Source organism: Lissotriton vulgaris, chromosome 7 (genome assembly GCF_964263255.1).
Source record: "Lissotriton vulgaris chromosome 7, aLisVul1.2, whole genome shotgun sequence".
Lineage (NCBI taxonomy): Eukaryota > Metazoa > Chordata > Amphibia > Caudata > Salamandridae > Lissotriton > Lissotriton vulgaris.
The window spans coordinates 1,720,400,807-1,720,416,507 of NC_141695.1; the positions used below are offsets into that span (position 1 = coordinate 1,720,400,807).

Below are 15,701 nucleotides of genomic sequence, written 5' to 3' on the forward strand. Positions count from 1 at the left end.
AAGAAAAAAGAGGAAGAAAGAAAGAAAGAAAGAAAGAAAGAAAGAAAGAAAGAAAGAAAGAAAGAAAGAAAGAAAGAAAGAAAGAAAGAAAGAAAGAAAGAAAGAAAGAAAGAAAGAAAGGAAGGAAGGAAGGAAGGAAGAGGAAGAAAAAAGAAAGGAAGACAAAAGAGTGCAAAAGAAGGTGTGAAAGGAAGACAAGAAGGAACGCAGGGGATAAAGAGAGCACTTCGAGACACTGTGCAAAAAGAGCAGAAGAGGGAATATAAGACACTAACAAGGAAAAGCCGGAGATCAGAACATTTAAAGAGAGGGTGTGAAAACGATACAGACTATTTGGGAAAGAGGAGCGCAAAGGAGATCCGATAAGTGGAAAGAGGGAGAAGGAGAGAGGGGAGGTGTTAGAAGGTGAGGGAAGGAACAGAGAGTGAGCACTAAAAAAAGAGAGAGAGAGCAGAAGAGAGGTGTGGGGAAGTCTGGAGGGGTGTTAGGAAGAGAAGAAAGCGGATGGAGAACAGAAGAAGGATGCAGAGGGGAGACATGCTGCCCTTGGGGAGACATCTCAGGCTTCCAGATGTGATGCTCCTTCTCTCTGCAATAACCCTGGGCCCCTCCGGTGCAGGTAAGGATCATCATTCGCGCCTCCATCCATCCATTCCCCACCTAGTATTCCACTCCACCACCAACTGCCCCATCAATACAATCCTCCATCCTTTATTTACTCATCCACCCATCCACTAACTGCTCAATCCATCAACACATCCACCCTTTGCTTACTCCTCCACCCATCCAGCTCCTCCAACCACTGACACACCCACCCTCTACTTACTCCACTATTGCTCCAAGCATCCATCCATCCCTGCATCCACCCTCTGCCTACTCCCCCACCCATGCACCACCTGCCCCAGCCATTGATAACCACTCTCTTCATCCACCGGTAAATCATCCTCAGTCCACCCACTTCGCCATCCATCAGCTCATTCTTTCCCAGTCAATGTTCTATCCCTCTTACCCAAACGTTCATCCAAAGGCTCCTGGGCAGGACTTCGTTCGGGCGAGGATTCTAACCCAGTGTCCAGTTGATATAAATATGTATTATGTGAAATCTGTTTATAGGGTTGGTATCACGAAATTCCCATGTTCATTTTTGTTCTCTGCAACAATAAAAACACTGGCATATGAAGAAGGAGCCATGACAGAAGATATATTTTTTTGCATGTTAAAGCAAACCTTTTCAGTAGTTTTTAAGATCTCGCCTAAAACAGCACACATGCGTGGTCACTTCGAGAGATATTGTATATTACAAGGGGCTTGGAGTTCGCACCCTAGTTACCATTCATTGGCTTGACTGTCACTCTTATTTTCTGCCTCTTAATTGACCAGCATGTGGCAGTTTCACTTCCTCTTTTTTTCGTGGGGAGCATGGACCAATTACTGTTGGCTTTCCTTTTGATTAGTGTCCTTCAGTTGCTCACCCTGTGATTGAGGTACTGTTTTTCTTTTTTTCTTTCTCTTCTTCCTCTTGTCTCTTCCCAAACTCCCACCCCCTGTTGTCCATATTGCTTCTTTCCTCCCACACCCCCTTGTGGTATGTAACCCTCCCACCACCTTTTGTCTGCGTTCCTTGTAACCCTCCCACCCACTGCATACAGGTGCAATGTTTTGGCTTTGCTAGTGCTTGTTGAGCTAGTGATGTCAACTGTAACAATAACACAAAAGGCAATTTGTTGTATTTTTTAGTTTTTATATCTCAACCATCACGTCTTTTAAGGATTTAATCTAGTTTAATAACCAACTGGCACATGCATCAACAATGCCTTTTGCGATTCCTTATTAGCGAAACATAAGGATTCGCTAATAATGAATAGCAAAAGGCTATGCATTTAAAAAACGCTTAAAAAATAGCGATTTCTAAACATTCCTTATTTGCTACTCAAAAATTGTGAGGCGCAATTAAGGAATACCTCGCCATTCATTCCTATGGGCCTAGAGGCCCATAGGAATGAATGGAAAGACATTCTCAATTTGCCATTCTCAATTAAAGAATCGCAAATTGAGAATGCAATTTCAAGGGTGCCAGGGTGTCAAAAGGACACCCTGTTGTTGCCCCCCTTAAATCTGCATATGAGTACATCTTGCACACACACATGCCCCAAGGGCATGTGTGTGTGTAAAATGGAACTTTGAAAAATGCATTTTAGTGCATTTTTTGAAAGTTTTTGCAAATTACCATGAAGTTCAACTTCATGGTAATTTGCTCCCCCTATTAGCGAAACCGCTAATTTGTTTACTTTAATGCATTGCATTTAAGGAATCTCAATTTGATATTCCTTAAACGCAATTGCAATTTAAGTAATCGCAATTTAGAGATTACTTAAATTGCGATTTTTGCATTTGGGATGATGCATCCCAAATGCAAAAATACCTGTCGCAAAGGGGCAGATTCTGAGAATCTGCCCGTTTGCGACCGGTTTTTGCTTTGATGCATGTGGGCCTAAGCTACCAAGTTTGAAACCTGGGCATCTAGTTTGAATCTTAACCTCTATTTTTCACAAACAAATTGTGTGATTCTGAGCAAATTGCTTCATCTCATCGTGCCTAAAATGTACATATGTGATATGCAATTATAAATTGTATTGTAGGTTTGTATGTCAAAGACGTATGTGATCTTGTGCCAGGCTCCTATTGCCGCATTATGTTCAGCACTTTGATTCCTACATTAAAAATAATTCAAGTACATACCAGTATGATGCTTTTCAAGGATGCATCCATGACGTCTCCAGCCTGTCCTGAGAAGTTTTAAGGCATGGGCAAACTGGGCTCTGGGCCCCTATCTTTCAGTGGGCCCCTAGATAGAGCCAACTCTGTTCTGCAGAGAGTCTTGCACTGATGACCTTGAGTAATTCTTAAACAGATTGTTGCAAATAGCATTTTCCTTTTATTTAATTTTAGTAATGTGTGAGAGTCTATTACAGACATTTTGCAGACAAATGTGTTTTTTGTTTCTTGCAACATCCATAAAAAATGTTTCTCTTAGATCTAAACAGGATCTCAGATATGAGAGATGGGAGGATGTCATAGTGATTATTTGCAGTAATATTAGTGAGCTGGAGCTGAGTCACGATATTGAAAACATGCATCACTATTCCTGAATAATAACTATTAACACATTTAGAATCTGAACCAGTGTGTCTGTGCACTGTTTGTGATCTGGCCAAAAAGGGCACGAGAAAGCAGAAACGGGATCATAAATTCAAAGCTTATCCGCACAGGGGCCCCCAAAATACGTTTGGCCCAGGGCCCCTAAAATCCTTAAGATGTCCTGAGTCCTTGTTCATGTTTTGATGTTTGGCTTACGATCTGGCTCCTGATGAAGGCAGTGAGTGATGTGTGACTCTCTCTCCTAGTGGACACTGGGACATCTCCATGGATAAAGGTGTTTGCTGAAGAAGGAACGACTGCCCTCCTCCCCTGCACCCTGACTGCCCGGCAGCTTGAAGTCGGGAGGAGTGGGAAGTATGCCAGGGTCTCTGCAGGCTGGTCCAAGGAGGAAGGGTAAGAGGGCACAGGGAGCTGGGGATGCTACATGGATGAGCGGAGGGATACAGGGCATGTGGTGCTGGGACATTTGGTCAATGTGAGGATGCACTACATTCTTGTCCTTAGTCTCTTCTAGCTGCGCATTGTCCTCTCCTTTCTTCTATCACTTCTCTACTTGGCTAAATGTGTTCCTTTCCCTGTTATCTTTCTGAATGTTTCTATGGTATTTACTTTCCTTACATTTGATTTCTACTTTCGCTCTTATTCCTCGCCTTTGTTTATTTCTCTATTTTACCGTTTTCTCTTTTTTCACTTTTTCTGATTTTTCAGTCTCTCATTATTTTCCTTATGGTTGTCTCCCATTAAAGTTTCTCTCTTTGCTCAACTCTTTAACTTTCAACTTTCCCTTTAGATTTTTAATCTCCTTTTGTTGTTTCTCATGCTATTATTTCCCCTCATTTCCTTCTCTCAACTCTTCAACTTTTTCTTTCTCTGTGCTGCATTTCTCTTCATTTAGCTTGTATTCTGTTTACACTTCCTTTTCCTTTTGTTTTTTTCTCTTTTCAATCATGGTCTCATGATACATTTCCAGCATTGTTCCCCCTCTAAGGCCTTTTCCATTTATTTATGGATTTATTTACTTATTTGCTATGGGTGTGTGGGGGAGGGGGGGATTACAGAAGTCATGCTCTTTTTTAATTATGAGCCTGACTCTGAAAAATAAATAATGGTCCCTAAAATGTAATTGATTCACAAATAACAAGAATGAAGTGCAAATTCAATGAGTAATCATGGACTACTCATGTTTAATTTATTTACTCTTAAATAGATAAAAAGTGAGCATCCTCAGGTGAGTGTCATGAGTGGCATGTGACGCAGATGAAGGTCTACGCCCACAAAAGTACATTCCATGGCAGGATCAAAGAATCACACAGAAAGATTTACTCCTGTTTTTCCTCATTGCACAGTATTCAATTTTCACCCTGGTGTAAAACACAACATGGAAAATATGTGGAAGGAAAAATGTTTTTCAGCATTCATTATCTAGCTGAAAGAGGAACTCTTTAGCCATTTACAAGCTCGCCTGTCATAACTTCATGAGAAATATGTCTTTCTTCTCTTTCCACTTCACAAAGTGAAACCAAAAACAATCATTTTCCACTAGTTACATAAGTGGATATTTTTAAGACTTAAGCCTCTAGTTAGATCTAGGACTAGTGCTACAGTTATGGTTTGGGTAACAATAGTAGTTAGGATTAGGGCTAGTACACTTATGTTTGGACTAAATTGTAGTAGTATTTTCTGTATTGCTATTCTCAGCAGTGGTTTTGCTATTCCCAGCAGTGGTTTTTAGCTGTAATGGATTCCATGTGGTGGTGTGTAGTTGTATCTTGTGTAGTAAATGGGGATTGTTCTATATGACAGACACATTATTTCGGTGGGACACGATCAAATTCCCAGGACTCGCAGCACGACCTGGGGCCAAATTTCTTGCTTTCTTGAAGCACGCATATTTAATGAGCATTTAATACATGATATAATCGCTTGAGGCTGAATGTGTAAACATGAGTAAATCGCAACAGGAGGAATAACTAGGGTGTCCAACTGGCAGGGGTGCAAATTCAGTTCGGTAAGTGTAAAAATTCAGAGGGTCAAAATTTAGGACAAAAATTCAGGACAGAAGATCAAAGTTCAGGACAAAACTTTGGGACAAAAGGTAAGTTTTACAGACACACCAGAGGAAGTTATGTGATAGTATAAAAGTAAGTGGATAGACAACCACTTAAGTAAAAGTCAAAATAAGTTTATATTTGGTTGAGGCAATCGTGCACTTCACAGTTTTTCGATATGCGTGCAGCTTTGAGCAACTGTGCAGGGCTTTTTGTGGTACTTCATATGATAATAATCTATTTATATGGTTACTGCACTGGGTTGTCCAGTCTGATATTTTGTTTACAACTCATGGTCCTGAGCAGGCATGTTTGGTGAGAGAAGTGGTCAGAAAGATCTGCTCGGATACACTTTGTTACTAGCATCTCATATCTGAGTGCCATTTTGAGATGTAAAGCGGCACGCATGGGTGAACTAAAGGGAGGTTTGCTGTGATGAACCCACTGTAGAGAACGCATTATGGGTGTGTCAGCAAGTGGTACTTAGCATATGGAATCTGTCTTTGCTTATGGGGGCTTCGCAAAGAGTTGCACAAGCTGACGGAAGTCACAAAGGTGCTTTTCCCTGCTGCTTTCTTAAAGAATACATTGTTGATACACTATTACATAGTTTATTTTTGACGCCTTGCCTATTGCTATACACAGAATATGCATCTCAAGCACGGCTCATGGCACTCTGAGGCTCTCCCTAAAACCTTACACCTAAAACAAAACATGCAAACATTTACGATTACTAGTGTAACTTTCAGGTAGCAGTTGGGTGTCTCTCAAGATGTCATATGCATGATGTATAGATCCCACACATAAGCACACAGCAAATACAGAATAGTAACACATAGGTAAGGGAGTAGCAAGAAAACATAAATACCTCCCACTTTGAACTAAAGCTCTTATGGCACCAAGAAAGGTAACCCTCCCAAGAAGAACTCTCTAGTCCAAGGATCTAGCCATTCCTCCTTCCATCAAACCCCTGATATCCCCCAATTAAAATTTACATTCTGTCATCTACTAATTCTTTCATCCATCATTCTGTCTTTCACCATTCATTCTGCGCTTCCATCTATGTGCTCATCCATATCCAAACCATTTCAACCATTTACAAACCTATCCATTATCTATCCTTCCATCCATCATTTCACTCATCCATCCCTACATCCATCCATCAACCCTTTCACCCAATCCATCATTTCACTCATCCACCCACTCCTCCACCCCTCCATCCAGCCACTCATCCATCCAACAATTTACCCTTTCACCCAAGCTATCCTTTCACTCATCCATCCTCTCTTCCACCCATCCATCCATTCACTCATCCATCCAAACATTCACCCTTTCACTCATCCAGCCATGCTTTCACCTACTCATCCATCCACCCAGTCACTCATCCATACACCCATTCACCCTTCTATCCTTTTTTCCATCTCGCCACCCTCCCTTTCACTCATGTATGCATTCTTTCACTCATCAATCTTTACATTCTTCTTTTCACTCATCCATGCACCATTCGCCCATCCATTCTGTTAATCATTCATCCATGCTTTCACTTATCCATCCATCCTCCCTTGCTCTCTAAATTTCCCTTTACCTTAGCCACCCATCCTTCCATCCACCTTTGCCCATCCACCCACCAATCCAGTTGCAGACAGAAGAGGCCCTTCAAGAACTTCACCCTCTCTGTAGTTCCTAAGGCAAGGGGTGGTGGGTGGAGGGTTCACTATGCCCCTGCACGAAGGCAATCTGGAAACTTGGAGGTCATGAGTCATGCATGATGCAGAGTGCCATGATCTGAGGTGACTGTGACATGGTGTTGTTTCCAGGGCTTTAAGTGGGCTGAAAAAACTGGGGGTCTCTCCAAGGGGCGTGTCAGATGTAATTAAGGGTGTGGCTTAAAACACCTTAGCTAAAAATATGTGCTGAGCATAATGTGCTGCACGACTGGTATTTTTCTGTTTCTATCATTTCATCCAGTAACATTAGACCTACAGCAAGCCATGACTATTGGCTTTGTCAATGGATGTTAGTTGCATAAAATAAATTAAAAAAAACATCAACTATAGCTTCGTTTTATATAATAACTAGCAGCCCGTCCCGGCGTTGTCCGGGTATGAATTGCTGCCGGCCAGTAGTATATTGTTTTGTAGGATTTCGTTTTGATAGCATTTCTTATCTGTGACAGGCCTGTGAAACGCTCCGATTCACAGTGCACTGTTGATGCACTTAAGAGTGCGCGTTCAGTAGTGTGTGAACTCGAGTTTCCCTACTTTATTTCCCTTGCAATATTATATAGCGCGAACTCGACAACATGGCATGAGCACAATTTAATTTGTGGTGGGCATGGGGAGACAAAGCGATTTGCCTGGAATCACAGGATGTTGAGCTGATGCAGAGATTCGAGCGTAGCTCCCCAGCTCTAAAGTTTGCAATTCTAGAACTTGTGGTGGGAGGTGTGTCTAAAAGTGTATGTCTGTGCTGGCCATCAATGAGAGAGACCTGTGCATTTTTCAAATGGGTGGTGAAAAAATATGAGTATGTTGCTGGAGATTTGGGCCGCCGTGCCACCAATGTACTTACCGGGGGAGGGTAAACACCCATTATTCCGCAACTTTCTTTCCGCATACCATCACTTCGCATACTTTCATTACGAAAGTACCATGACTCCGCAATGCCATTGTAACGCATAGCATTACATTTTATATGCTTTTACCACGTATACATTTACAACGAAATTCGTTGTAAATGCATGAATGGTAAAAGCATGTTTTTTTTTAAATGTTTGGATAAGGTAAGTATGGGTATAGGGGTATATGTTTTGGGGTACTGATATATATGTTTTGGGGTGTTTGGGTATTTTAAGGGTTCAGATATAGTTTTGGGTTATGGGGTACAGGGGTAGTTTTAGGGGTTAGGGATAGGTATGGGTTTTGGGGTACAGGGGTATTTTTAGGGTTCAGGGCTAGGTTTGGGTTTTGGGGTATAGGGGTATTTTTAGGGTTCAGGGGTAGGTGTGGGTTTTGGCGTACAGAGGTATTTTAAGGGTTCAGGGCTAGGTTTGGGTTTTGGGGTACAGGGGTATTTTTAGGGTTCAATGCTAGGTTTGGGTTTTGGTGTACAGGGGTATTTTAGGGTTCAGGGGTAGGTTTGGGCTTTGGGGTATAGAGGTATTTTAGGGTTCAGGGGTTGGTTTGGGTTTTGGGGTACAGTGGTATTTTTAGGGTTCAGGGCTAGGTTTGGGTTTTGAGGTACAGGGGTATTTTTAGGGTTTAGGGATAGTTTTGAGGTATAGGGTATATTTATAGGGTTAAGATGGGTTAGTGTTTAAGGGTGTTGGGGTATTTTAAGGAATAAGGGTGGGTTATGATTATGGGGTGCAGGGATATTTAAAGGGAGCAGGGTGGGATTAGCATACAATATGAGACATGGCATGAAGGGCGGAACGTACCACACGGCCCCAGCGTTTGTCACGCCCCCAGCACAACGCAGACACGCCCACAAGGGACTACTTTGCTGGCACAGTTTTTTTCCCTTTTGAATGTATATGGTGGGCGTCTGCATAACCTATGTCCCTCTGCTGCAACTGCCCTTTCCAACGCTGTATTGGGTGTTGTGATTGGTGCTGTGGTTCCTGAGATTACCCGCCTCAAAGGTTTGGGCTCTCTCTTTATTATATTAGTATAGATAAAAATGATTCAGCACTGAAATGATGAGACTGTGTAAGAACTATAACCTCTTCTTTTTAACTTTGTATATTTGTTTTGTACATTTCTTCCATCTAACCCTAACAGAATGCCCTGCCCTAGACCGCAGCAGGAGGAGGCCCACCACATGCTGTAACAGCTCAAACTGGCCCATTGTCATTCTCTATGTGGCAATCAGCCGGGGTATAGAATGGCAATGGGCGGGTGGGGCAGCTCTTGTGCTCCGAGGATGAGTGCAAGGCAGCCCCATCAGGGAGCTGAGGTCTCTCACAGGGGAACAGCTCTGCTCCCTGCAAGGCCCCAAATTACGGACACAAGGTGTCCATAAAAGGGATCCTCACGGACAACGGACATGAGGTCCAAATTACGGACGGTCTGTGAAATTTACGGACGGTGACCGGCATCTTTTCTCATTCCTGCTAATTTGTCCTTCTTTTGTGTCTCCTCTCCTCTAAGTTTCACGGTTCCGTGACCCGCTCTCTCTGCTTTCTTCCCCCTCAGGCAGGGTAAGCGCGTCCTCTCGGTCGGTTCCGGTGGGCTCCTGCTCCAAGGGCGTTGGATCCAGCCTCGTGCCAGCATCCAGAGATCTCTCTTTCCAAGCGGGGACTTTTCTCTCCGCCTCAGTCCCATACAGTATGAAGACGCCGGCCATTACACCGGGGAGGTGCAATACGGGGAAGTGCGGCAGAAGTGCTGCGTGCTGCTGCACGTCATCAGGGGTGAGTGGGAAAACATGACACCGCTATGGGTTCAAATAACGACTTGTTTTTATCCCTTGCTACCAGGTGTTTTCTGTTTAACGTTGCACACGGCAGGTACTATCCAACTGAATGACGATCGATTTGTCAACTTCAGATGCCCGAAAAGTTGACTTGCACTTGCTGGGATTCAAATTCATAACCATGAGATCATGCAGATGCAGCAGCAAGCGTTTAACTCAGAACCATCTTTCAATATCGAAACAAGTATCTAGCTATCTAGGTATCCTCAGAGGCAACTTCGGCTAAGTCATATAACAATTGGCAAATGGTGTAAAAAAAAAATTATATAGTGTCATGGTACATATATGTGACGTTAGGTATAGTAAAACTTTGCTTACCCATAGAAACTTACCTTCACAATATTTTCTGTCCTTGCTATTCTTGACACCATAATTTTTGTCCACACAATATTTTTCTCTGATATTTTGTCCAAACACCATGGTGGAGGATGAGGGTGGGCCTGGGTTTCGTCACAATTGTCAGATAAGACAGTTTTAGCACATGCAGCTGTGCAGTAAGGTGGGCTCAGTGGGTTGATGCTCCTCCTGCAGAGATCTGTGCAAAAACCTGCAAGCCTTAGATTTGAGATCAGACTGTGACAAATGTGACTTTCATAATTCAAAAATGGATTAAAAGAGGCTCTTTAAAGTGGGTACTTGAAAAAGTGAAGGCCATCCAATGGCCGGTAGGGAAAGTGGAAGATTGTTCAATAGATTGTATTGTATTGTATTGTATTGTATAAGGCATTTCTAAAGCGCTGACTGTCGCTCCGGAAGTAGCATCCTGGCGCTGAGCTAGTGTGTACTACAAGGATGGAAACTTAGATAGCAGCCATTACCAAACTGTCTGACAAACTGTATATCCAGGTTTTTAGGTGCTTTCTGAAGACACTCTCCTGGGCTAGGAGTCTAAGGCCCTTAGGCATGGCATTCCATGCTTTGGAAGCCAAGACCGTGAGGGTCCTACCTCCCTTGGTTTTATACTTGAATCTAGGGGTATTAATTAGATTACCGCCAGATGACCTCAGGCAACGGGAAGGATCATAGCGTACAAAACGTCTCGCCAAGTACTTCGGGCCTATGTTTTTAAGGGCTCTGAAAGAGGTCAGCAAGATCTTGTACAAGATCCTCTTATGTAAGGTTAGCCAGTGTAAGGTCTGGAGTGCAGCCGTGGCGGAAGATCTTCTTGGTAATTTAAGTACCAATCTCGACGCTGCGTGTTGTACACTCTGCAGTTTTTTTAGCGTGGCTTTTTTTACTCCAGCCATCAGGCCATTACAGTAGTCTAAACGCGATAATATCACCGCGACCGCTACCGACTTTCTAGAGTCAGTAGGCAGGAAGTCAAAAAACTTTTTTAGTGATTTAATAATACTGAAGCAGCTCCCTGCCGTATTCCTTACATGCTGGTCGAAGGAAAGGGCAGAATCAAATAGTACACCTAGATTTCTTGCTGTTTCCAATGAGCGGGGAGGAGCAGGTGAGTCCTCGGGCCACCAATCCTTAGGGCAGAAATGGACATCTTTACCCAGAGGTAAAATTTCAGTTTTGTTAGTGTTACATTTTAGGTGGTTATTGTCCATCCAACTGAAAACTTCCGTCAAGCAGCTCTTGAACTTTTGTTCCGCATCTGTGGAATTTTTATCCATGGAGATGACAAGTTGCGTGTCGTCAGCGTAAGGTGTTACCAGTATCCCATGTGACTCTAACAATGTAATGAGGGGGACCATATAAACATTGAATAGCAAAGGGCTTAATATGGAGCCCTGTGGGAGCCCAGATAAGACCTTTTTTTCATTAGATAAAAAAGGACCCAGGGAGACCCTTTGACTTCTATTGGTCAGAAAGGACACTATCCAGGCCAGAGCAACATCAGTTACACCTATATCTCTCAACCTGCCAATCAGGATTTCATGAGAGATGATGTCAAATGCTGCTGTGAGGTCCAACAGGATCAAGACAGCATTTCTGCCCTCATCTTGTAAAAAATTTATAGAGTCAGTAAGCTCAATAAAGGCAGTTTCGAAAACCTGACTGTTGGGAATGAAGGATATTGTGAGTGTCAACAACGTTTTTTAACTCTTGAAGTACCAACTGCTCGGTTATTTTACCCAAAACTGGGAGAAGTGATATTGGGCGGAGATTGGACAGGTCGGTAGTCGATTTGTTGTGTTTTTTCATAAGAGGCTTAACAATTGCCTTTTTCCACTCTAGGGGGGCCACTCCTGAGCGTAGTGAAGTGTTGACAATCGCATTGATGACAGGATTGACTACATAAATAAACTGATGGAGTATTAGAGGGGGACATGAGTCAGAGGGAGCTTACTTTCTGACACAGCTGACTCTGCCCCAGCTCTGCCAGCCTTTTGGAGCTAAAGACCTGCGGAGAAATCTTTCAGTCTCCCCTTAATGCAGTTTGGTTTTGAATTCATCACCGGTGACTGTTACTTAAAAGCTAGTATGCCTGGGGCAGAGTCAGTCATACACAAGACATGTCTAAATAATACTTTCATCTAGCATAGACCAAATAAATGACCGCAAACATGCGACTTGGCCTATGTCTAGACAGAAAAGGTAGTTAGGGGTGGGGCTGGGTCATGAACGTACTCCACAGTCCTTCACAATGGCATAGTCCATCAATGACTCATTGTGAATTAGGTACCTTATAGCGTCACGGTAAGAATTTCAGTAAGATAGCATTTTGAGAAGGAGCTCCCTCCTGTCGAAACCAGTGGCGGCCGCTTTTGAAAAGTAGTGGTAGGGCGGGTAGAGGGAGGGGGCTTGATAAAAAATGTTTTTAATAAAAGTTCACTTACCTGAAGAGTACCGCCTCTCCTCTGTCCGATGCAGGAAACAGGAAGCACACAGGCTCCCGGACTCCCCTAAGCCAATCACGATGGTGCTGTCACCAGCATGACAACAGTGTTGTGATTGGTCTGAGCGGGCTGGCTCGGCTCTCAGACAGAGAGTGGAAGCCTGTGCATGTCCTCCACTCAGCTGTGCAACACAGCCAGATGCCGAACCTGCTAAGTGCGCATGGTGGTTTGTCCGGCCCAAGACAGCCGGCCAAACTGTCATGCGTACTTAAGTGCACATTATACCACTCTTTCTCCCTCTCCCTGTGACAAAGCCCAGCCCCGCCCTGCCCTAATCTGGCTCTGGCTCCATAGAGTAACGTTATTAACGTTGCGTTATTATCATTTTATTTTTCCTTTTGCACTCGGTGGTGCGACACTTCTCCGCCTTAGCGGAGGAGCCGCCGCTGGAAACTAGCGTGGAATCTGAATTCGGCAGATTCCACACCATTTCTCATAGCTTGGTAGGTTAAAGCATCTGCTGCAGACACCTTTAGCTAACCTGGATGGCATGCATTTCTAGAAAGACTGCTCAGGAGGCAAAGTGTTTATTCAACCTGCAGGTGAGAGATTCCAATCTTTATGCAACAGCTTGGTGGGTTAATGCACCTGCTTCAAAAATCAAGATGTGTCCAGCAGGTCAAGTATGCAGTTTTCAGGTTACTATAAAACAATTTCTGCTCCGTGAACCAGAAATGTAATTCTTAGTACAAAATAGGAACTATCAACAGAGATAACCACAATAATAAAACCAGGCTATCAGGTAATAAAATAGCTAAAAAAAAATGGACTGATAATTAAATAAATACATTGGGACAAACATTCAACCTAGTCATAAATCAACATTGTTAAGAGAAAGACGAGGCAGGGTGTAATAAACAGAATAGTGAGCTGCAGTTTAAATAACAAATGACTATGGGAGGCTGCACATGCAGCGGTTCCCTGGTCGGCTGCTTACTCTGCCTGATGCTTGCGGCTGTCCCTATCAAGCTCAGAGGTGTCATTGACTTGGCGAATAGACACCTTCCCCTTTGCGGTATTAGCATTATGTCAATGGTTTGCAATGGTGTACAACTGTTACCACGCATTTTTTACCACGCACTACACTTACAACGCAGGCATTACCACGCATACCATTACAACGCATTGCGCTGGGGGGCGCTCTAGGATAGGGAATAAGTTTAATTTTATATCCAACACCTTCCCTAGTATCCACGGGGACTGGAGTTGGAATATAAAATTATACTTACCACTATCCAGCACCTCAAAGCGCTATGCGTTGTAATGGTATTCGTTGTAAATACCGCGTTGTAATGGTATGCGTGGTAATGGTATGCGTGGTAACGTCATACATCCGTTTGCAATTGTAATAATTGTCGCAAACATCGAAAAATTCAATCAGAACTCTTTCCGTTCGTCTTGTTTTACCAATTAGGAAAATGTTGCAACGTGGAAATTTTGAGTCTGCTCTGCCCACGTGTTGGGAGACAGGAGTACCTGTTTTGATTGGGCTAAAGTTGTGTGCATCCACAAAAAAGTGCTTTCCGTCCTCGCAGCTGTGAGCATTTTGCTTATTATATTGCCTGAGTTTGAACTTCTACCTGGCCTTTAAACCTTATCTACATAGCACCTAGTAACCGACAACAATTTTGCAACTCTAAATGCTTTGGACTGTTACTATTGGAGCAGGGTCAAGATTGATTTGCATACGGCTGGGTCCAAACCGAGGTGGGGGGGGGGGACGGGGGGGTGTAGGCAAAAGAATGATGGGTGTTATGGTACCCCAAGCGATTGCCAGTGGTTAGATTTACTGCAAACATCCACCCATCACCTTTCAAATGTTTGATGTTCTGTCCTAAGTGGCAAGGGTATGCCCAGATGTGGCTCCCGGGCTCGCTGTGCCACTGGAACCAAGCTACACCGGACTGATGAGCCCCAATCAGGGCAATACCTGTCTCGGGTTACTTGTGTGCCGGTTCAGGGAGATCCTGGCCTGGCGGTTCATGCTGGACTGTTGCTAATTCAGCATAGTCAAGACTGATTTGCATAAGGCTGGGTGGCATGTTGGCATTCCAACCCTAAATCGATTGCCATAGGTTATACATATTGCAAGCATTCCTCCCATCACCTTTTGAGTGTTTCCTATATAAGTCTGGGTTTTTCCTTGGAGTTCTCCATGGATGGTAAGATGTTTATGTCTCTCCTCCACAGTGATGGCGAATCCCTCCAGCCTGCTAGCTCCAGGGGCCTCCGTCACCCTGATCTGCACCAGCACAGACCCCTTGCCCCCCGCAGAAGTGTGCTGGTACCAAGGCCAAGTTCGGCGGTCCTGCTCCCGGAGGCTTCAGCCCGGTTGGCGGGATCTCATACTTCACACCGTCACTGACGCCTACAGCGGAGAGTGGCGGTGCGAGTACAGATACACCGACGGTAGCCATGCGGAGGCCCGGTACACGCTGCAGGTGCAGGGTAAGGAAATATCTGTCTCAACCTTCTCTCTGTACTTCTCCATCTCTGTATGAGCTCGCAGCCCTTCCTCCGCGTGACTAAACAAACCCGCTGACCATAACCCACAATGGGTTGAAGGCCAAAACCCCACATTCTCCCACATCCTCCATTCGCGCAGGCTCAGTGGAAGTTGGGGGGAAGGTGTACATTTAAACATTTGGGGCAGATTCACAAGCCCCTTGCGCCACTTTTGCATCACTTTTCCCATGTTAAAAGAGCCGCAAAAGTGGCGCAAGGGGCTTGTAAATCTGCTCTTTGAAGTGTCCCATTTGGTTCTCTTCCATTTAACCTTTTGACCTCTGACTTGGTAGGCCAGTAAAACACAAAGGCCCTCATTGGGAGTTGGTCGAAACATGTCGGGCTATTTACCACACATGGTAAATGCCATTAGACCAGGGTGAGGTGTTTCCCGCTTATGAGAAATTTAGGTCCTGTGCAAACTCTTGTTGGCACGGGGTTTGGAATTGAACCCTGAACTTGTAATGAGATTTGTTTACAGGCTCTAATAGCTTCCTTATCAGTTATGGGTTGGTTTTTGGAATTCTTTGCATTGTTGAAGCAGTTCTGTTTTTCTTTCATTCTTTCTGTCATGAGGTAAGATTTCATTCATTTATTTATACTGTATGAGTAGGTAATAAACGCTGGTGGTGGTTAGGCAGAGGAGTTCACACGCCAT

General features: G+C 43.8%; 1 protein-coding gene across 1 annotated transcript in view; it reads left to right on the forward strand.

Moving 5' to 3' along the window:
• The first annotated feature begins 383 nt into the window (after positions 1–383).
• LAG3 (lymphocyte activating 3) overlaps positions 384–15,701 on the forward strand; it is a 33,534-nt gene continuing 18,216 nt past the window's right edge. Inside the window, exons 1-4 of the mRNA XM_086929078.1 lie at positions 384–619; positions 3,405–3,552; positions 9,404–9,621; positions 14,729–14,986. Of these exons, the coding sequence (XP_086785204.1) occupies positions 505–619; positions 3,405–3,552; positions 9,404–9,621; positions 14,729–14,986 (739 nt within the window). The 5' untranslated portion in view covers positions 384–504. The remainder of the gene's footprint in view (positions 620–3,404; positions 3,553–9,403; positions 9,622–14,728; positions 14,987–15,701) is intronic.